The sequence below is a fragment of the Rhinolophus hipposideros genome (assembly GCF_964194185.1).
Source record: "Rhinolophus hipposideros genome assembly, chromosome: 15".
NCBI lineage: Eukaryota > Metazoa > Chordata > Mammalia > Chiroptera > Rhinolophidae > Rhinolophus > Rhinolophus hipposideros.
Window position 1 is genome coordinate 67,991,494 of NC_138061.1, and position 22,608 is coordinate 68,014,101.

The following is a 22,608-nucleotide window of genomic DNA, read 5'->3' on the forward strand; positions in this document are numbered from 1 at the left end:
TGTCTCTGATTAACTATTATCAATGTCTGATCAGTTGTCTCTGATCCATCAATTTTGGTGGCTACTAATTCATAGCTTGAGGTTATAGCAAAGAAACAGTCCTACGCTTTCTTGAATTTGGAGACTAGAAATATTTTATTATTATCAGATAATTATTTTAAGTATCTTCATTATTATAGGCTTTATTCTTAATAACAGATTTGCCAGTTACTGGACTGTCCTCAGAAAGTATTAATTTTTATTTAGTTTTTGATTGAGAAGGCTGAGGAAGTTAGAAAATGTATTTGTTTTGAAACAGAGACCAATTCTAAACCTTTATCTCTTAAACCTTTATCAAGATAAAACACTCATATCTGACCTGAGTAGAATATTGGTAACAATATTTTACCAATGAATATTCAGAAGTTATAACAGATAAATACAAGGTATACTTTATTCTTCGGGTATAAGCAATCACTAAATGTCACCATACTAGGTGCTCATTAAATATCAGACAAATCAGAATAAGGCATACTAAAAAAGTTGAACATCAAGAAAGTCATCTTCAGGGTGGCCGGTTGGCTCAGTGGTTAGAGCACAGTGCTCATAACACCAAGGTCGCCAGTTCAATTCCAACATGGACCAATGAGAAACAACAGCTTCAGCTTGGAGCTGAGCCACTGGGTAGGCAACTGGTTGTCTCAGTGGTTAGAGCAAAGTGCTTGTAACACCAAGTTTCCTGGTTCGATTCCCACATGGGTCAGTGAGCTGTGCCCTGAACAACTAGGTTGAAAACAATGACCTAACACAGAGCTGATGGGTCCTGGAAAAACACACTGTTCCCCAATATTCCCCAATAAAAAATTTTTTTAAAAAGTCATCTTCATTAACAAGGCTGGAAAATTTAGATTGGAGCAGCATTTGACAATTATATGAAGTGCGGGCATTAAAATAATTTTATTAGTAATGTAGTAATACTAGTAATGTAATTACTACTAATATAACTTGTAGAATTGGGTATTATAACTTTTTTGTGTTATTAGATTACATTAGTCAAGTATGACTATCATGGGATAGTGAAAAAATTGTAACGTGCTGTAGGGAAAACTGGCCATTGACTTGAAGAAACAATACTGTGGGTAGGGACCATTAACAACTCAATTTAACTTAGACAATGTTTATTTTGTACATTTACTACATTCTATCAGGAAATTTCTTGATGTTATTACAAATCATCAAACAAAACACACTTCTATGACAAAATTCTAATGCTTACGCGTTTAACATATAAATATACCACACAAAATAAATATACTGCACAAAACTACCAACCACAAATTGCTGTATGTGCCATTTCTGAAACACATACCATATATTAAAAAAAACTTTTATATTGGTTATGATGTTTTCAGCTCTAAGTAACAGAGAAACTTAATTTAGAAATGTAAAACCACTCTTAGCTGGCCAGCTACAAGAAGCAGTGGGCCAGAGCTTAATCACTTGTGGGAAATTGCACAACTAAACCAAACAAAGGCACTACAACAATAATGTCAGGAACGCGTGATGGTAGCCAACCTTTTATGTTTGTTTGTTTGCACAGTAATGCAAATTATGAAGATTATAATATCCAATATGTAACTCTTCTTGTGTTTGACACTATCCTAAGTGCTTTAAAAATATTAACTCATTTAATCTCAAAGCAATCCTAACATATTATCTCTTCTCTTTTATAGAAAAGGAAACTCAGGCTTAAAGAGGCTAAGTGGCATGTACAGTGCTAGAATTTGAGCCTATGACACGTTGCTTCTACCAGAAAGAAAAAGGTAGTGAAGAACATTTAGGACTCCCCTACAAAATACAAATGCAGATAGCTCTGCACCCTGCTAAAACATCAATAGTAAGATATATAACATTTCATTACATAGCATAATTTGTTTTTATTGTGTAGATTATTTCACCTATTTTTAAAACTAAACTCAGGCTTTTCCTATAACGTGTCCCTAATGTAAAATTTAGTTGACAGTTGAAAATTTTACAATTTAACTTCTTTTTGAAAGCTTAGTTCAGTAATAGCTATATGAGGTCTGACAATTAAGTTCGCGAACTCATCCTAGAAGTGCTACATACCTCACTGCTGAATATCACTATAGTCACGTTCGAAGTACTCCCCTTGGGAAGCTATGTACCGATTCCGCACCTAGTCCACCCTTCAAAGCAATTCTGAAACTTTTTCTGGAATAGCCATCAGAGCTGTCATCATATTACCCTTGATGTCCTAAATGTCATCAAAATGTCTTCCTTTCAATATTTCCTTTATCTTCGGGTAAAGAAAAGTCACTGGGGGCCAGATCAGGTGAATAGGGAGGGTGTTCCAATACAGTTATTTGTTTACTGGCTAAAAACTCCCTCACAGACAGTGCCATGTGAGCTGGTGCATTGTCGTGATGCAAGAGCCATGAATTGTTGGCGAAAAGTTCACGTCGTCTTTTTCACGCAGCCTTTTCAGCACTTCCAAATAGTAAACTTGGCTTGTCCAGTTGATACAAATTCATTATGAATAATCCCTCTGTTATCAGAAAAGGTTAGCAACATTGTTGCAACAAGTTCACAAACTTGTCAGACCTCCTGAAGGTGTGTGTAACAACATACAGGTAACAACATATACGTGTAACCACACACACACACACACACACACACACACACACACACACACACGGTGCCAAAAAATGTATACACATTTTAAGAAAGGAAAAAACAGTATTAAAATTATGCTGATGGTAACCACTTTGAGTACCTCTTGTAATTGCAGAAATCAAACGTGACTTATATTCATCTTCTGTTATTGGTATGTATTGAATATTACATTTTTAATACAGTTTTTTTCCTTTCTTATAATGTGTATACATTTCTTTGGCACCCTGTGTGTGCGTGTGTGTGCGTGTGTGTGTGTGTAATCTACATTTAAAAACGTCAGGAAACAGGAGAAAAAGATGCAGTATAATTTTTTAAAATATTATACTTGAATACACAGTATTGTAACAATAGGAATAACTGTTGAGACAATATGAAATATTTTCATATACATAAAAGTTAAGTAACAAGGACAACATATTTCCCTATGTACAATTGTGGGTGGATTCTACATGCATATCAAATGTCCACAATCTGCATCTCGTAGTACACACACAAGTCCTACATAGTACAAGACTCTTCACGTGTATTTAATGATGTTGCCTGATTATTCAATTTGTGTTTTTTAAACAGCTTCATGTATCTAGACATTTTCAGCTTTCTTTGTGTGTTTGTGTGAGTTTATTTTTAATTAAATGTACTGGGGTGACATTGGTTAGTAAAATTATGTAGACTTCAAGTGTATAATTCTATAATAAATCATCTATATATTGCATTGTGTTCACCAACCAAAATGAAATATCCTTCTGTCACCATATATTTGACCCAGCTTACCCTCTTCTACTTCCCCCATCTACCCTTAGTCTCTGGTAACAACTAACTTGTTGTCTGTGTCTATGAGTTTTGTTTGTTTCTCTTGTCTGTTTGTTGCTTCCAGTTTTATATTCCACATATGAGTGAAATCATATGGTTCTCCACTTTTTCTGACTTACATGCTTAGCATGATAATCTCAAGATCCATTCATGTTGTTGCAAATGGCAGTATTTCATCTTTTCTTATGTCTGTTAATATTCCACTGTATATATAGAAATAATGGCCTTAAATGACACATTAGCCTGGAAATAACAGCCTTAAATGACACATTAGACCAAATGGACATAATCAACAGTTATGCAGTCTTTCATCCCTGAACACCAGATTGCACAATCTTTTCTAGTACACATGGAAAATTTTCAAGGATAGACAATATGTTGGTACACAAAAGTAGCCTCAGCAAATTTAAGAAGATTGAAATCATACCAAGCATACTATCTGACCACAAATGCTTTGAAATTGGAGATCAACTGCAAAAAGAAAGTGGAAAAAACCCACAAATATGTGGAGGTTAAACAACATGCTACTAAAGTACCACTGGGTCAAAAAAGAAATAAAAGGAGAGATCAAAGGATACACAGAAACAAATGAGAATGAAAATACAACATATTGAAACTTTGGGGAGGTGTCAAAAGTGGTAATAAGAAGGAAATTTATATAATTACAGGCCAAACTCAAGAAACAAGAAAAATCCCAGAAAAATAACCTAACATTACATCTTAAAGAACTACAAAAAGAAAGACAAATGAAGCCCAAAGTCAGCAGGAAGAAGGAAATAATAAAATTAGAGCAGAATTAAATAAAATCAAGGACAAAGAAACAACGGAAAAAAATTAATGCAACAAAGAGCAGATTCTTTGAAAAGATTACTAAAATTGACAAACCTCAGGCTTCAGCTTTCTTTTAAAAAGAAATCCTTGGAATCACATCTCTGCAATGTAACTTCTAGTAACTATTTCCCTCAGTATAGATTCTCTTTGAATTTTTGATCAAAAGTTTTCACATATTTAAAATATCTATAAAGGTTCTACTCCAGTAAATGATTTGACATTCACCAAAACATCACTTCTGATAAAGGCTTCTGTATCTAGTGCAATCTTTGCAGTTATCCCCTCTGATTGTTCTAATATTAGTCCAGCTGGTGTAAAAAGATTTCTGAGTGCTCAGGACACTGACAGGAGTTTCTCATTCATGTGAGCTTTTGGATGTCTAGTGATGGCTCCCCTGACAGAAAATTTCCTGACATTCATTTTACTTAGAGGATTTCTCACCTGTGTGATTTCTATGTTATACAATAAAGTATGACTTCTGAAAGGTTTCCTCTTGTTTTGTAATTTGTAGTGTTTTCTGCCATCTATGTTGTCTGATATTTAGTAGTGTGACGTATGATAAGAATTTTCTCCCTTGTAGATTTTTAGAATTTCTGTGTTATTTCCTTTCTGTGAAGAAAAACTGTGGCTAAAATTTTCCCATATTAATGACATTCATAAGATTTTTGTTTTGTGTGACTTATCTCATTATTCTGAGGGATGAAGTCAGACAGAAGAATTTCCAAATTCATACTATTTATAAGGTTTTTCCTTCTGTGTGTGTCTTCTGATGTGCAGTGAGCTTTGATTTCTGGATAAAGGTTTTCCTACACTCTTGACATTCATAAGGTTTCTCCCCTGTGTGTTTTCTCTGATGTATGGTAAAATGTGACTTCTGAGAGAAGGATTTCCCACATTCCTTACATTCATAGGGTTTCTCCCCTGTGTGAGTCCTTTGATGTAATCTGAGGACTGAATTCACAGAGAAAGATTTACCACATTCATGACACTCATAGGGCTTCTCCCCTGTGTGTTTTCTTTGATGCTTAGTAAGGTCTGATTTATAGTAAAAGTTTTTTCCACATTTATTACATTCAAAGGGTTTCTCCCCTGTGTGAGTTCGCTGATGTACTGTGAGGGCTGACTTCTGGTAGAAACATTTCCCACATTCACTACATTCATAGGGTTTCTCTCCAGTGTGAGTTCTCTGATGAGTTTTGAGGTGTGAGTTTCTAGAGAAGAATTTCCCACATTCCTTACATTTATAGGGCTTCTCCCCTGTATGTGTTCTCTGATGTACTGTAAGGTGTGATTTCTGGGAAAAGGATTTCCCACACTCCTTACATTCATATGGTTTCTCCCCTGTGTGTGTTTTCTGATGTACCATTAGGTATGCCTTAACGTAGAAAAACTTTCCACATTCAGTACATTCATAGGGTTTCTCTCCTGTGTGTGTTTTCTGATGTTCTATGAGGTGTGGCTTCTGGTAGAAAGATTTCTCACACTGATCACATTCATAGGGTTTTTCCCCTGCATGAGTTCTCAAATGTCTACTGAGAGATGACAGGTGATAGAAAGTTTTCTTACATTCTTTACACTCATAGGTTTTTTCTCTGGTATGCGTCTTCTGATGTCTTATGAGGTCTCTATTCCTAGAGACAGATTTCCCACATTCACTGGGTTTGTTCTTTGAATGAGTGTGCTGATGTACTATGAGGGCAGACTTCTGGAAGAAGGACTTTCCACATTCCTTGCATTTGTAAGTTTTCTCTCTAGTATGAGATTTTTGATTTGTGAGTTCTCCAGTCCTAAAGAGAAATTTCCAAATACATTAATATATAAAGCTTTTCTTTTTGTCTGCTGGGCGTATTTTCCAAATAACTCTGAGAATCGATTTTTAGAGATTTTCCCATATTCATTAGATTCATAGGATTTATTCACTGTGAATGTTCTCTGGTATGCATTGTGGTTTAACATTTGCATTATATTCTCAGGGTCTGTCAACTGCCTGAACTCTACTTCGTATAATAAAGCCTTCCTTATTGTGTAACTCTGAAGAATCAAAAGAGTGCTTCAAAATTTGAATCTCCGGATCCTGAATAAGGTTTCTATTATAAAAAAGGGCTTTCCCAATTGAATTATAATCTTTGGAATTTGTTCCAGTGTTAGTTTTCTCACAGTTAGTATTAACTAGTGCTTTTCTACTTCTTGTACCCTCATCAAGACCCTTTACTACAAAGCTTCCGATCTTAAAATTGAATTCTTGAACTTGCCTTAAATTTTCATCTTGGCTTTCCTGGTATCTTGCTCCTAGGTCATGAATATTCCATAGATCTTCTACAAAGAAATCCAAAATTTAATACTGTATAAGTCTTAACACATTATTATGATTGTAGTGTTGATTCTTAGGCTTCAAGCCAATTTCTCCAAATGAAGGAACGCTCAAATGCAGATTTCTTCTGTTCCATTTGGTTTAGAAAAAAAAGCACAAACACTAAAAACTGCCAAAGCAGACAGGGGAAGGAACATGGTTAAAACCCCAAATACCTCTTTACAAATATGACCTTAAAAACTTGGAGAAAGTTAATACAAAAAAATAAAATAAAAAATAAAAAAACAGGGAGCAGAGAACAGAAGATATTTAAAAAGCTGCTGAACAGGAATGCAGGAGTTATAGAGAATGCTGCGAGCCCTTTAAGGACAATCAACAGTAAGTAGGGTGATAAAAAACTTAGTAGACAACTGTGTTCACTGGAAACATCAGGGGAAAGATCTGCTCAAACCTAGTTTACTGTGTTCGGATTTCTATTAGTTAGCAGATGGTAAACTTCTACTTTATTTCCTCTTTACCTACACAACAAGCTATTTGTCAGCATTAAAGTGACTTTCTCAGAACATCAATTTCCTCATGCTTAGAGGAACAGTCCTATAGCTTGAGCTTTCACTCTCCATTTAGTTGGCTTAATTTTCAGTGGGACAAAAGTTCCAGGAAAACATACGTCCAAAAGGAAAGATTTTTACAAGGCAGAGTGCACGCTATCCACTTAACAGGATGAATTCCCAATTGCAGCACCAGAGATTTTCAATCCTGACCTCCAGGGCTACATCACCAAAGTAATGTTACCTAGGACTCACAAGTCTTATTCTGCTTGCATAGCTTAGCTCCCACATCTCTGCTTCAATTTACTACACGATCTTTAAAGATTAATTATTCAACATCATTTTAGACCTCTATATTTATTCATGTTTAAATGAAAGAAAGTCAAAGATTATGAGCAGATACTTGGGATAGGAAATTCATGGCATTTGTGGGGGAAACACACAAAAAGTTATGTGATAGGGACTTGTGCAAGGTTAATTTGGATACACATGAAATAATATCCTATTTATGGGAGACACTTAAAAGAGCTGATGAAGTGATAACTAGCATGTGTTTTGGGGCCACAAGGAGAAATCAGATGCAAGAAAGGGCTAGACTATTTCTTGATAGAAAGTTAACTTAAGTGTATTTAGTAAGACAGTCTGAATAAGTTTACCATGATAGGCTAGCAGCAATGTAAATATGCAGCATTATACAACTACTATGAGGATTTAAATTAAAAATTAGCTTCTGACTCTGAGAAAAAAGGGAGTTAGACTAGTGGATCCATCCTGTAAGATGACAAAATATGGGACCAGAAGGCAAATAAGATGAACACATTGGAAATGTCAATTTTCGAAGTTCTATGCCTAAGAAGCAAAGCTTTGGTCTTACAAAATGATAAGCCCTTGAAGAAGTTAGTATACAGAGCATAGGAAAGCAGATAAGGAGTGTCTGTCTCTTATTAACTGAAATTGAATCTTTCAACAAATATCTAGTGAACAACTTATACCAGGCATTATTCTTGCACATTGTTCCTGCATGAGTATACAAGTCAGAAAATACAGGAAAAGCATTTAAAGAAGCAAAGTGAGATTTTTTTTTGTATGTTAATTTTTTTTATCTTAGTGTTATACAGTATTATAACACTGCAAACAAAGTGCATATTTTAGGAAGGATAATCAGTACTTCATGTAAAAGACAAATACCATATAGAAATATCAGCTCTGAAATAATATAATTGATGAAAGGCATAATTTGTAATCTGACTTCAGTTTAAAGAGAGAATAGGAAGTTAAAACTGGTGCTGAAAATAACTAAGGCATTTTGTTGCTAATAAAAGGAGGAAATAAGATTTGAAAAAAATCTGTAAGTTGGATTTATAAACACTTTCCTACGTCAATGGCAGACAGTAACTGGGAATTCTAGAAAAAAGACAAAATAAAAGTTTAAGTCAAGTTTAGTATATAGGAGAGAGAAGTAAGCCTATAAAAATGTTGAGCAAACGGGGGAATTTTGGTGGAGAGAATGAAAATTGAGGTGTGATTTATGTTGTTTACATATGCAGACCAATTGTCCTCATTCATTTCCAGAAGTATAGGGCATTTTAAAAAAAGATAGTTGAAAAAATATTTCAAAAAGCAAAGGGCACCAATCACCTCACTACTAATTACAAGGGCTATAATTTCTCACTCACCAGGGTAGTTCTGACGTGGAAATTCTACTTCTAATGTCCATGGTTCCTTTCCTTGCTTCAACTTGAAGACTGCATTTGACTTATTCACACAATAACCTATTAATGGAAAAGATAAAGAAAATAATACAAATTGTCTGGAATTTAGAAACTATAGGATAAGAAAGTACAGTTTTAGGAGAACAATGAAGGTCACATTTAGGCTTGTCAAATTTAGAATCTTTCAATCAGGAAGGTGGGGACACAAATATTTTTCTGGTACCCAAAATGGATTTATCAACTTTGACCTCTGAAACAAAGCTAATATTATTCAAACCCACAGATGCCTTCCATGTTCCACAACTGGGAAAGGAAATGCAAACTACTGGGAGTTACCACAGGGAAGTCTTTCTCACCCACTGAGACTAGGTGACCATAGTTCTCCTGCATCACTTCCCTGTACAGGGTCCTCTGAGCAGTGTCCAGTAACTTCCACTCCTCCTGGGTGAATTCCACAATAACATCCTTGAATGTTACTGGTCCCTGTAACAACATATTTCAATTCAAACTGAAGTGATTAGAATAGAGTACCATTGAAAAGACATGTGTAAACTAGCTCTTAAAGTGCTAACTATAGAATTTACTCTGGAAAGTTAAGACACACTGCTACTCTGTACCCTGCCTTGTATATATAGATAAAATATTTGTTCAATATATATTTACTGAGATATCACTCCATGCCTAGAACTCTGCTGGAGATACAAAGATGAATCAAAGTAACCATTCCTGTTATCAAGGAGCTTACATTCTGACATGGAGGCAAAAATGCAAATGCTTCAGTGAAACCAGCAGAGAAGGTGCTCTGACTGAAGTATGCATAAGATATAAGAAGGTCACAGATGGGGATAGCTGTTTGTATTTTGTATTATCAAGTTAGATTTTTATTAGGTGGCCAAGCTGACTAATGTAAACTTCAGGAATTAAGAAAACAGGATTGGCAGAGGCCAATCAAAAACAGCAAGCTTAGGAAACTACAAATAAGATCGCATATGAAAACAGGATATAAGATCAAGATTAGGGGATACTCAAGTCAGGTTACAAAACATGGATTCATTCTGAATTTGTCTTTTGGGCCATTAAAATATATTTTGTACACCCACTTAATTGATGTCTGCTTATTATTAGAGCATACATTTACATCTATTTGTTTATTAAAAATGGACAAGTTTTAGTTTTTATATTTATATGAAAGAAAAATATGAATCAATATTTTGTTATTTCAAACTATGTGGACTGTCTTACACATCTTTGGGATGTTCAACCTTTCACTTTGTAGATGCAAATACAGATGAGGAGCCACTGAAGAGATTGATATAAGCACTGGAGTTTTGTGAGTAGATTAGTAGTTACAAGAAAACTAAAGTAGAAGAGGTAAATAACACATCAGAAATAAGGAGTATTAGAAAATTAAGAGACTGTGTAAGAAATAAACATTTACATTAAAGTAGCAGCAGTGGGGGAAAGAAGCATAACACAACTTTGCAATTAATTGTAAATAAATAACTACTGGGAGTAAGGGGAAGGGTAACTCCCAGTGTCTATATGGTTTGGTAATGACTAGAGCCATAATGCTAATTATTTTCATTCTGCATTTTTGTTGATAGAACTATTTAAGGCTATGTATTTTCCTCTGATAATTGGTTTTTTATACATTCCATAAAATCTGAAGTGCAGTATTTTCACTTGAAGAAAATCTTGGATAGATATAAATTCTTGCTTCACACTATTTTTCTTAAATATACTATTTTACTATCAATACTATTGTTTTATATGTTTACATGTTGTTTACAAGAATTATGTCAATTTTATTTTCTTTCCTTGTCAAGTGACTTAGACTTTTTTTTCTTGAGACCCACAGGACTTTTTTCCCCCTTTGAGTACATCTAGTAGTTTCATTAGAATCTCTTGTGTTTACCATTCTAGTCAATTCTCTCTGGCACAGGAAGAGCCTTTTCAATACCTAGATTCAGTTTTTCTTTTCTTTGTGGAACATTTCCTTGAATTAGTTTTAAATAATAGTCCTGTTCACTATTAAGTTTTTGTTATATAGAGAATCTACTTGGTCTTTCTTCTGTTTCTAGTACCTTTTTCTTCATCCTTGTCAATTCTTGTTTCTTCCCCCCACTACAGTCTCTTGCCGTGGCTCTCATATGTCGGTTATGGTACTTTCATTGATATCTCCTCTTCCTTAGGTGCACTGTAATTTAATCTTTTTATCTGAAATGACTTTCTGTTCTGCTATTTTTTTTCTGAATTAACATGCCCTATATTTTATATTTACTTATTTTTCCATTTTATTGTGAGTGTTCAATCTCTGATTTTTTAAGGTCCTTTTCTATCAAATTACTTAATATTGTCAAGTTGTGTTTTTCTCTACTTTGTGTTTGTTTGAGGGAAGAGTATTTACATCAGTTGAAAAGGTGTACACCTGAAATCTATGTAATTTCATTAACAATTGTCACCCCAATAAATTTTTAAAAAAAGGTGTTAATTCATGCTTAATGCTTTCTTCTTATATTGATATTGTACAATGTTGAGTAACTAATTGTGTTCATTAATCCAACAAAGATAAAAGTTGGTTTAATGGTGGGAAGGAATGAAAGGGTTATTCTAGTTCTTATTTCAAAAGCTCTCTTCTGTTGGCATAGTATGTTCACATTCTCAAAGAAAATAGCTTCACTGAAGGTGGTATCTTTAGATTCTGTGATACTACATTCTTTTTTTAGGACACCTAATTTTAGGTGCTTGTTTTCTTCTTTGCCTTCACTCCCAAGAGGAAGGGATTACTTCCTTTCCTCTGAGTTGTTGCCTGCTCCAAGCTGCCACCTGTGCACATTCTAAGTCCCTTCTTTTCAATTCCCAGTGTCAGTACTTAGATACCACAGGTCTCAGAGCTCTTCTCCATCTTTCTCCAATCAGGGTGAGAGACTGATTCTGGCAGTATGCCTTGTTGATCTTTTGTTCCCTTACAGCTGTGACATCACCATCTCTTCTCTCCCATCAATCTCCTCTTGACTTCCTGCTATGGAGTGAGCTCCGAGCTGCTTCTGTTTCTTCTGACAACAATCATCTCCCAACTTATATGTTTAAGTTAAACTGAAGTTTCCTGTATCCTAGCTATACAGTTGGAGCCGGTTATGGTACAGAGATACTTTTGTAGTTTACCAACTAGCATTATTCTATGACAATCAGGAAATCCACACAAAATGGGAAAGCAAGAAAAGAATAAGTTGGACAGAAGGAGGAAATGAGTTGAATTTTGGTCATGCTGTGCTTGAAGTGACTGTGGAACATAAAGCTGAAACTGTCCATTGTGGCAGATATACATATAAATAAATTTCCACAAATAATATTTTCATGTGTATGAAAAACAGCGTTCTAGAAGAGTCCAAAAAGAAGATTATGTGGAAGCAGCAATATTTGAAATGATGGCAGGATAAAGTAGACTGATACCATGAAGCCTGAAAAAACTTATTTCAATGTAAGAGTAGGCCAAGAGGAGAGTGTTAGGGAACTAAAGAAAGAGATTCACAAATAAGGACCAGTTAAGAGTTCAAAATGTAAAAAGTTCAAATTAGGATAACTCGATAAAAGCACAGCAAAGGAGTAAAAACAAGACAATTTGAGAAAATTTTGAAAGATCTAGAATTCATAAAAATAAAATAAACCAGCTTTGGACACACATTCTTTATTTTTATTAAATTTATTGGGGTGACAATGGTTGGTAAAATTATATAGGTTTCAAGGATACATTTCTATAATACATTGTCTATATATCACATTATGTGCTCACCACACCATCAGTTCTCCTTCCATCAGTTCTCCTTCCATCACCATATATTTGATTCCTTTCCCCTCTTCTACCACCCCCACTCTCCTTATCCTCTGGTAACCACTAAACTGTTGTCTGTGTCTATGAGTTTTTGTTCGTTTGTCTTATTCTGTTTCTTTCAGTTTTATATCTGACCTATCAGTGAAGTCATATGATCCTTCACTTTTTCTGTCTGACTTATTTCGCTTAGCATAATAATCTGAAGATCCATTCATGTTGTTGCAAATGGCAGTATTTCATCTTTTCTTATAGAAGAATAGTATTCCATTGTGTATACACAACACATCTGCTTTATCTAATCATCTATCCAAGGACACTTTGGTTGTTTCCATGTTTTGGTCACCATAAATAATGCTGCCACAGAACACTGGAATACATATATCTTTACATTAAATATTTTCAGATTTTTTCAGGTAGATACCCAAGAGGGATTGCTGGATCATAAGGTAATTCTATTCTTAGTTTTTTGAGGAACCTCCATAATTTTTTCCATAGCAGCTATATCAATTTACATACCCACCAACAGTGTATAAGGGTTCCTTTTTCTCCACAGCCTCTCCAACACTTATTATTATTTGTCTTGTCGATGATAGCCATTCTAACAGGTGTGAGGTTGTATATCATGGTTTTGATTTGCAGTTCCCTAATAGCTAGTGAAGCTGAGCATTTTATTTTATATACTCATATCTGTTGGCCATTTGTATATCTTCTTGGGAGTAATGTCTGTTCAGATCCTCTGCCCATTTTTTAACTGGATTGTTTGTTTTTTTGTTGTTGAGTTGTATGAGTTCTTTATATATTTTGGATATTAGCCCCTTATTGAAGGCGTTCTTTGCAAATATTCTCCCATTCAGTTGGTTGCCTCTGTTTTGTTGATACTTTCTTTTGCTGTGCAGAAGCTTTTTAGTTTGATATAGTCTTGTTCATTTATTTTTGCTTTTAATTCCCTTGTCTTTGAGGTCAACTTCATAAAATCCTCTCTAAAACCAAGGTCTGTAAGTTTAGTACCTTTGCTTTCCTCTGTGCAGTTTACTGTTTCAGGTCTTATGTTTAAGTCTTTGATCCATTCTGAGATAATTTTGGTACGTGGTGACAGATAGCAGTCTAGTTATTTTTTTATTGTTTTAATTTTTTTAAAGATTTTATTGGGGAAGGGGAACAGGACTTTATTGGGGAACAGTGTGTACTTCCAGGATTTTTTCCAAGTCAAGTTGTCCTTTCAGTCTTAGTTGTGGAGGGTGCAGGTCAGCTCCAGGTCCAGTTGCCATTGCTAGTTGCAGGGGGCGCTGCCCACCATCCTTTGCGGGAGTCGAGGAATTGAATCCACAACCTTGTGGTTGAGAGCCCACTGGCCCATGTGGGAATCGAACCAGCAGCCTTCAGAGTTAGGAGCATGGAGCTCCAACCGCCTGAGCCCTCGGGGCCAGCCCTAGTTTTATTTTTTTGCAGTTTTCCAATTTCCCGAGCACCACTTATTAAAAAGGCTGTCTTTTCTCCACTGTTATGTTTTTGGTTACTTTGTCAAAAATTATCTGCCCACAGATGTGTAGGTTTATTTCCCTGATTTCAATTCTATTCCATTGGTCTGTGTGTCTGTTTTTCTGCCAGTACCACACTGTTTTTGATTACTGTCACTTTGTTGTACAAACTGAAGTCAGAAAGTGTGATACCTAGAGCCTTGTTCTTTTTTCTTAGGATTGCTTTGGTTATTCAGGGTTTTTGGGATTCCATACAAATCTGATGATTTTTTTTCTTCTATTTCTTTAAAATATGCCACTTGGATTTTGATGGGGATTGCATTAAATCTGTATATCGATTTGTGTAATATGGCCATTTTAACTATGTTGATTCTTCCAATCCATGAACACAAAGTATCTTTTAATATCTTTGTTTTGTCTTCAATTTCTTTTAAGAATGTCTTATAGTTTTCAGTGTATAGGTCCTTCACATCCTTTGTTAAATTTCTTCCCAGGTATTTTATTCTTTTTGTTGCAATTGCAAAAGGAATTGTTTTTTTTTCCCCATTTCTTTTTCTGAAATTTCATTGTTAGTATACAGCAATGCAATGGATTTTTGTACATTGATTTTGTAGCCAGCAGCTTTACTGTTTATTGTTTCTAGGAGCTTTTGGGTGGAGTCTTTAGGGTTTTCTATATAAAGAATCATGTCATCTGCAAAAAGTGACAATTTAACTTCTTCATTCCTAATTTGGATGCCTTATCTTTCTTTTGCCTGATTGCTCTGGCTAGGACTTCCAACACTATGTTGAATAGCAATGGTGATAGGGGACAACCCTGTCTTGTTCCTGGTTTTGAAGGAAAAGCTTTCAGTTTTTCACCATTAAGATATTAGCTGACGGTCTGTTACATGTGGATTTTATTATGTTAAGGCACTTTTCTTCTATACTCATTTTATTAAGTGTTTTCATCATAAATACATGTTGTATCTTGTCAAATGCTTTTTCGGTACCTATTGATATAATCATATGATTTTAATTCTTGATTTTGTTTACATGGTGTTTCACATTGATTGATTTGCGTACATTGAACCATCCTTCTGCCCCTGGGATGGACCCCACTCGATCATTATGTATAATCTTTTTAATGTGTTGTTGTATCCAATTTGCTGAAATTTTGTTGATGATTTTTGCCTCTATATTCATCAGAGATCTTGGTCTATACTTTTCTTTTTAGGTGTTATCCTTACCAGGTTTTGGTATCAGGGTAATGTTGGCCTTATAATGTAAGTTAGGAAGTACTGCCTCTTTTTCAATTTTTTGGAAGAGTTTGAGGAGGCCAGGTATTAAATGTTTGGTAGAATTCAGTAGTGAAGCCATCTGGTCATAGACTTTTGCTTTTGGGAAAATTTTAGATGATTGTTTCAATTCCTTACTGTTGATTGGTCCATTTAGATTTTCCAGTTCTTCGTGATTCAGCCTAGTAAGGCTATATTTTTCTAAGAACTTGTGCATTTCTCCTAGGTTATTGAATTTGGTGGCATCTAGTCCTTCACAATATTCCCGTATGATCCTTTGTATTTCTGTGGTATCTGTGATAACTTCTGTTTCATTTCTGATTTTGCTTGGGTCTTTTCTCTTTTTACCTTAGTGAGTCTAGACAAGGGTTTCTCAATTTTATTAATCTTTTCAAAGAACCAGCTGTTTATTGCATTAATTTTGTCTGTTTTTGTTTTGTTCTCTATTTCATTTAGTTCTGCTCTAATTTTTATTTCCTTCCGTCTGATGACTTTGGCTTTCATTTGTTCTCTTTTTCTAGTTCTTTAAGGTGTGATGGTGTTTATTTGGGATTTTTCTTGTTTCTTGAGATAGGCCTGTAATGATATAAATTTCCGTCTTGTTACTGCTTTCGCTGCATCCCAGTAATTTTGATAGGACAGATTTTCATTCTCATTTGTTTCTATGTATCTTTTGATTTCTTTTATTTCTTCTTTGACTCATTCTTTAATAAAATGTTGTTCAATCTACACATATGTGTGGTTTTTACCACTTTGGTTTAGCATCTGATATCCAATTTCAAAGTCTTGTGGTCAGAGAATATGCTTGGTATGATTTCAACCTCAAATTTGCTGAGGCGATTTTTATATCCCAACATATGGTCTATCCTTGAGAATGTTTCATGTACACTAGAAAAGAAGTATGATCCGGTGTTCTAGGATGAAGTGCTCTGTAAATGTCAATTATGCCTATTTGGTCTACTGTGTCATTTACAGCTGATATTTCCTTACTGATTTTCTGTTTGGATGATCTGTCCATAGCTGTCAATTGTGTATTAGGTCCCCCACTATAATTGCATTTTGGTCAGTTTCTTCCTTTAGTTATGTTAGTTGCTTTGTATAGTTTCGTGTTCCCTTTTGGCAGCATATATATTGATAAGTGTTATGTCTTCTTGTTGTCCCTTTAATCATTATGAAATATCCATTTTGTCTCTTGTTATCTTTTTTATCCTGAAATCTGTTTTGATAGATATAAGTATGGCTACACCCACTTTTCTCTGGGTTCCATTTCCTTGGAGTATCATTTTATACCCTTTCACTTTGAGTCTACATTTGTCCTTGTAGCTAACATGTGTCTCTTGGAGGCAGCATATGGTTGGCTTTTGTGTCTTTTTTTTTTGTTGATATAACCTGCTACTTTGTATCTCTTTATTGGTGAGTTCAGTTCATTTATATGTAGGGTGATTATCGATATATGAAGATTTCCTCTAGCTATTTTATCTTTTGTTTTCTGGTAGCTCAGTGTCTCTATTGTTTCTGTGCCTTTTTGTCTCTGTTATTTTAGTTTGGTGGTATTCTATGATTTTCCCGTTTCCTCTTCTTTTATGTTATGTCTCTTAGTTCTGGATTTGTGTGTGTGTTTGTGAGAGAGAGTGGTTACCATTAAATTTACGTAAAAGAAAGTTTCATGTACACAGTAGTCCTTTATCTTCAGCATGCTTATCCCTCCACTCCCTTTGCAGGTCAGACCTTTCCTCTCTTCCCTTTTATGTTTTTGTTGTCACAAATTATACCAATTTATGTTATGTGTTGATTTTCTGAGTTTCAGTAGCAAGTTGTCTTTTTCTTTTTCCCTATTTCTATAATATGTTTTTAATCTTTACCCTTTATGTTCTGTTTAAGTGTATAGTGTCCTATTTTGTGTAGTTTTGGCATTTCCTGCTTTTGTGTGTCTGTCAGTAATCTTGCTCATCTTTTGTATTCTTTTGTTTCATGTCAAATAGCCGCCTTCGGTATTTCCTGTAATGCAGGCCATGTGGTGGAAAATTATCTCAGCTTCTGTATGTCTGGAAAGGTCTTTACTCTTCTTTCATATCTAAAGGATAACTTTGCTGGGTATATTATTCTTGGCTAGTAATTCCTCTCTTTCAAGAGTTTGAATATTTGATTCCACTCCCTCCTGGCTTGTAGTTTCTGCTGAAAAAAATCTACTGATAATCTAACGGGCTTTCCTTTGTAGGTTACTGTCTTCTTTTCCCTGGCTGCCTTGAGGATTCTTTGTCATTAATATTTGGCAGCTTCAATATAATGTGCCTTGGAGAAGGCCTGTGGGACTGGGGTAATTAGGTGTCTGTTTGCTTCTTGGATTCGAGGATCCACTTCTTCCCACAGGTTTGTGAAGTTCTCATCAACTATTTATTTAAATAGACTCTCTGTTCCCTTCTTCCTCTCTTCTCCTTCTCGTATACCCATTATTCTTATCTTGCTGTTTCTAATGGGGTCAGAAAATCATTGTGGAAGTCTTTTCTTTTAACTCAAGTCTCTCTCTTCTTCCATCTGTGTCCTTTCCACATTTCTATCTTTGATATCACTAGTTCTTTCTGTCATCTGGTCAGCTCTATATCCTAAGCTGACTATTTCATCCTTCATCTCTTTTATTTAGTTCTTCATTTCCAGAATTTCTATTTGGTTCTTTCTTAGAATTTCAATCTCTTTGGTAAAATATTCATTTTGTTCATTGATTTTGTTTCTGAGTTCATTAAACTGCCTAAATTTTCTTGCATCTCATTGAGTTTTTTCACAACTGCAATCTTGAATTCTCTGTCATTTTAGTGACATATTTCTATGTCTTTAAGGTCATTTTCTGGAGGTTTTTCATTTTCTTTCTGAGCTGACTTGTTACTTTGGTTATTCATGACAATTAATGAATTATTATTTCTCTCCCCGGGCATCTACAGGAGTAGATTCTGCAGCAGGCTGATATGAAGAGGTCTTTCTTTTGCTTTCCAGTAGGTGTCACTGCAGCGTTTTATTTTCTCTCACACTGTTCCAGCTTCTCACTCGACATGAGGTTACCTGCAAAGGTGGGCTTCTTCTATGTGAGCAGGTTGCCTGGGTCTCAGGCATTGCCTCTGTGGGATGCTGTGGAGGGCAATAGAGTCCTGAGCCTCTGAAATCCCAATACTGCCCCTGCAGCCCAATGCAGTTTGTGTATCTCAGCAGCCCTGGTTGCTCCTGCAGGGATCATACTGGAAAGGTGGATATGGGTTGGGCTGGGAGAGGAGGCGGTTGTGTTTGTGATTCCAAGCAATGGCAACTTCCAGCCCACAGCCATCTCACGCCTACACAGCTCCTTCCCTGTCACTGTAATTAGCTGCACTGTGCGTCTGTGACTGTGGGACTGTCTCTCCAGTTCTCAGGGCTGTAGATATTCTTACTCTTTAATTGGACACTTCTACAACTTCTTCTGGAGTCTGCTCCTAACACTAGGAGGGTGGGAGGAGGCGAGCTTTGGGAGGGTGGTGGGAGTCAGCCTTCTGCCTGGCAGTGAGGGCTTAAACCCTTCTGTATTCAATCTTTGCCCTGAGGTCTCTGCCCCGATCGCTGGGTTCAGCCATATTATATGCTATCCCTCAGGCAGGATTGTGCGCCACAGACAGTGCACCTGCATCCCGGATCCTTCCCTCTCACAGGAGTGCAGTGAGCTCCAGGATGTGCCCTTCAGTCTACGTCTCTGCATTTCCTTTTTTCCTTTTCCCTTCTTTGCCCCAATTGGCCCACCTTCAGATGTTCCCAAGTGTGGATCTCTCAAAATACACTTGTGTGTTGTGTAGGGCATCCTTTGTCAAATTACGAGGTTTGACAATTAAGTTTGTGAATTTGTTGCAATGACGTTGCTAACCATTTTTGATATCAGAGGAATTATTCATTATGAAGTTATATCCAACTGGACAAAGTGTTGACCAAATTTATTATTTGGAAGTACAGAAAAGGCTGTGTGAAAAAGTTGGAACACCTGAGCTTTTCACCAACAATTCATGGCTTTTACATCACAACAATGTACCAGCTCACACAGTACTGCCTGTGAGGGAGTTTTTAGCTAGTAAACAAATAACTGTACTGGAACTCCCTCCCTACTCACCTGAGCTGGCCCCCAATGACTTTTTTCTTTACCCAAAGATAAAGGAAATATTGAAAAGAAGACATTTTGATGACATTCAGGACATCAAGGGTAATACAATGACAGCTGTGAGGGCCATTCCAGAAAGAGTTCCAAAATTGCTTTGAAGGGTGGACTAGGCACTGGCATCAGTGCGTAGCTTCCCAAGGGGAGTACTTCAAAGGTGACCATGGTGATATTCAGCAATGAGGTATGCAGCACTTTTTCTAGGATTAGTTTGCGAACTTAATTGTCCGACCTCTATAGCTGTTCGATTTGTTTTAACTTCCACTGGAGATTTCAAGGAGCACCCCTCACATCGCCATGTTTCTGACATTACCCTGTGAACACACATCCTAACAGATAGCTCAGGAAATCTTTTATTCTTAGAGTTGAAGGGTTGGAATTTGACAGAGACAGTGGAATGACTGATTTGGCAGGGAAATTAATCATAGTCAAGCTTAAAGGACTCCTTGTTTTGTGTGTGTGTGTGTGTGTGTGTGTGTCTGTGTGTGTGTGTGTGTGGTTTTTTTTAAACAAAGAGCATCCAGCAAAAAGCAAAATCTGATAAGAGCTCACCACATGTAGCAGTGGAACAAATACAGGGGCTCTGAATATGGGCACAAGATAGCCAAAAAGAGAAATTGTATTACACGTGTGCGGGTGCATGCATACACGTACACACACACACACACACACACACACACACACACATTTTATTCTTTTCTAATATATAGAATTTTTTTTAAAGCAACACTCTATCGAAATAGTTACAAGTACTGTTTTCTTATAGTACAGCAATATCACTTCAGCAATTAAGAGTCACAAACAAAACTGATGTGACTTTTCATATGTAGAACCAAATGCTAAAAGGCAAAGAAGAAATGCCCACAAAGAGAATAAAATCTTACCATTTGTGACATCTTGGATGGACGTAGAGTGTATAATGCTAAGTGAAATAAGTCAGACTGAGAAAGACAAATACTGTATGATTTCACTTATATGTGGAAACTAAAGAACAAAATAAATGAACAAACAAAATGGAAACAGACCTATAGATACAGAGAATAAAGTGATGGTTGCCAGAGGAGGGGGGGGGTTGGGGAGCTGGGTGTAAATGATAAAGGGATTAAGAAATAATACAAATTGGCAGTTATAAAATAATCATGGGGGTGTAAAGTACAACATAGAGAATATAGTCAGTAATGTTGCAATAACTGTGTATAGTGCCAGGTGGGTACTAGTCTAATGGGGTGATCACTGCATAAATTATATAATGTCTAACCACTAGGCTATACACCTGAAATTAATATAAAATAATACTGAATTCAATTGTAATTGAAAAAAATATTTTTTAAAAGTTCTAATGGAAGAGGTTTTGAATTTAAAATTCCATTCCGTGTCAAATTTTCGTTCAAGGATAAGAAAAAAATAGATGTTTTCATAAACATAAGGACTTTAAAAGTATATAAACTATGTACTTATTCTGCAAAGCACTAGAATATAGTTCAGAGAAACCAAAAAAAAAAGCACATGGCAAACCAGAAATAACAACTAAAAGATATAAGAGACAAATAAGAACATATTTCTGGTATAGCCATAGTAGGAAACGGTGTAAATTAAAATGGAGTGCTTACAAAAATGGTGAAAAAGAAAAGACTATTCTGATACTAAACAAAAAACAATCATACTGTAGTATACTCCACCCAGCAACAGCAGAATACACGTTCTTCTCAAGTACACATGATACATTCTCCCATATAGACCTTTGTTAGGCCATAAATCAAATTTCAATAAATTTAAAAAGACTAAAATCTATCCAATGTATTTTCTCTAACCACTAGGGAATGAGGTAGAAATCAGTAACAGAAGGAAAACAGGAAAATTCACACACAAAAAGGTGGAAATTAAAAAACACAATCTAAACAACCAAGAGTCCAAAGAAAAACCACAAGGGAAATTAGAAAACACTTAGAGAAGAATGAAAATGAAAAAGTAAGTACACCAAAACTAATGGGATGCAATGAAGGCAATGACTAGAGAGGAATTTGTAGTAGTAAATGACTACATTAAAAAAGAAAAATCTCAAATCCATAACCTAACTTTACATCTTAAGGAACTACAAATATAAACTAAACCCAAAGCTAGCAAAACTACAAAGTAATAAAAATTTAAAATGAGGATAAAATAGAGTATAGAAAAACAATAAAAAGATCAACAAAACCAAAAGTTACTTCTTTGAAAAGATCTAAAATATTGACAAACCTTTAGCTGTCGTGACTGAAAAAAATATATACAAATATTTAAAATCAGAAATGAAAGAGAGGACATTGTTATCAACCTTTCAGAAATAAAATTATTGGAAAATTCTATAAGTAACTATATACCAACAAATGAAAACCTAGAAATGGAAAATCTGAACAGATCTATAACAAGAGATTGACTTATTAATCAAACACCTCCCACAAGAAAAGCAGAGGTGAAAACATTTTCTAAGTCTTTTCATGAGGCCAGCATTACCCTGATACACGAGGTCTGACAATTAAGTTCGCAAACTCATCCTAGAAAAAGGGCTACATACTTCATTACTGAATATCACTACAGTCACCTTTGAAGTACTCCCCCTGGGGAAGCTATGCACTGATGCCAGTGCCTAGTCTACCCTGCAAAGCAATTTTGGGATTCTTTTTCTGGAATGGCCATCACAGCTATCATAGTATTTGATGTTATGAATGTCATTAAAATGTCTTCCTTTCAATACTTCCTTTATCTTTGGGTAAAGAAAGAAGTCATTGGGGCCAGCTCAGGTGAGTAGGGTGGGTGTTCCAATACAGTTTACGGCTAAAACTCCCTCAGACAGTAACATGTGAGCTGGTGCATTGTCGTTATGCAAGAGTCATGAATTGTTGGCGAAAAGCTCAGGTTGTATAACGTTTTCACGCAGACTTTTTTCAGCACTTCCAAATAGTAAACTTGGTTAACTGTTTGTCCAGTTGGTA

General features: G+C 35.5%; 1 protein-coding gene across 6 annotated transcripts in view; it reads right to left on the reverse strand.

Annotated features, from left to right (window-relative positions):
- Positions 1 to 1,136: 1,136 nt before the first annotated feature.
- ZNF25 (zinc finger protein 25) overlaps positions 1,137 to 22,608 on the reverse strand; it is a 36,215-nt gene continuing 14,743 nt past the window's right edge. For 4 of the 6 annotated variants that reach the window (XM_081075165.1, XM_081075167.1, XM_081075166.1 and 1 more), the window contains exons 4-7: positions 9,242 to 9,368; positions 8,850 to 8,945; positions 6,567 to 6,630; positions 1,137 to 6,101 (exon numbers count right to left, since the gene is read on the reverse strand). In XM_081075165.1, the coding sequence (XP_080931291.1) occupies positions 5,051 to 6,101; positions 6,567 to 6,630; positions 8,850 to 8,945; positions 9,242 to 9,368 (1,338 nt within the window). In that variant the 3' untranslated portion in view covers positions 1,137 to 5,050. The remainder of the gene's footprint in view (positions 6,102 to 6,566; positions 6,631 to 8,849; positions 8,946 to 9,241; positions 9,369 to 22,608) is intronic. The other 2 variants (XM_081075169.1, XM_081075170.1) reach the window with 1 other exon arrangement.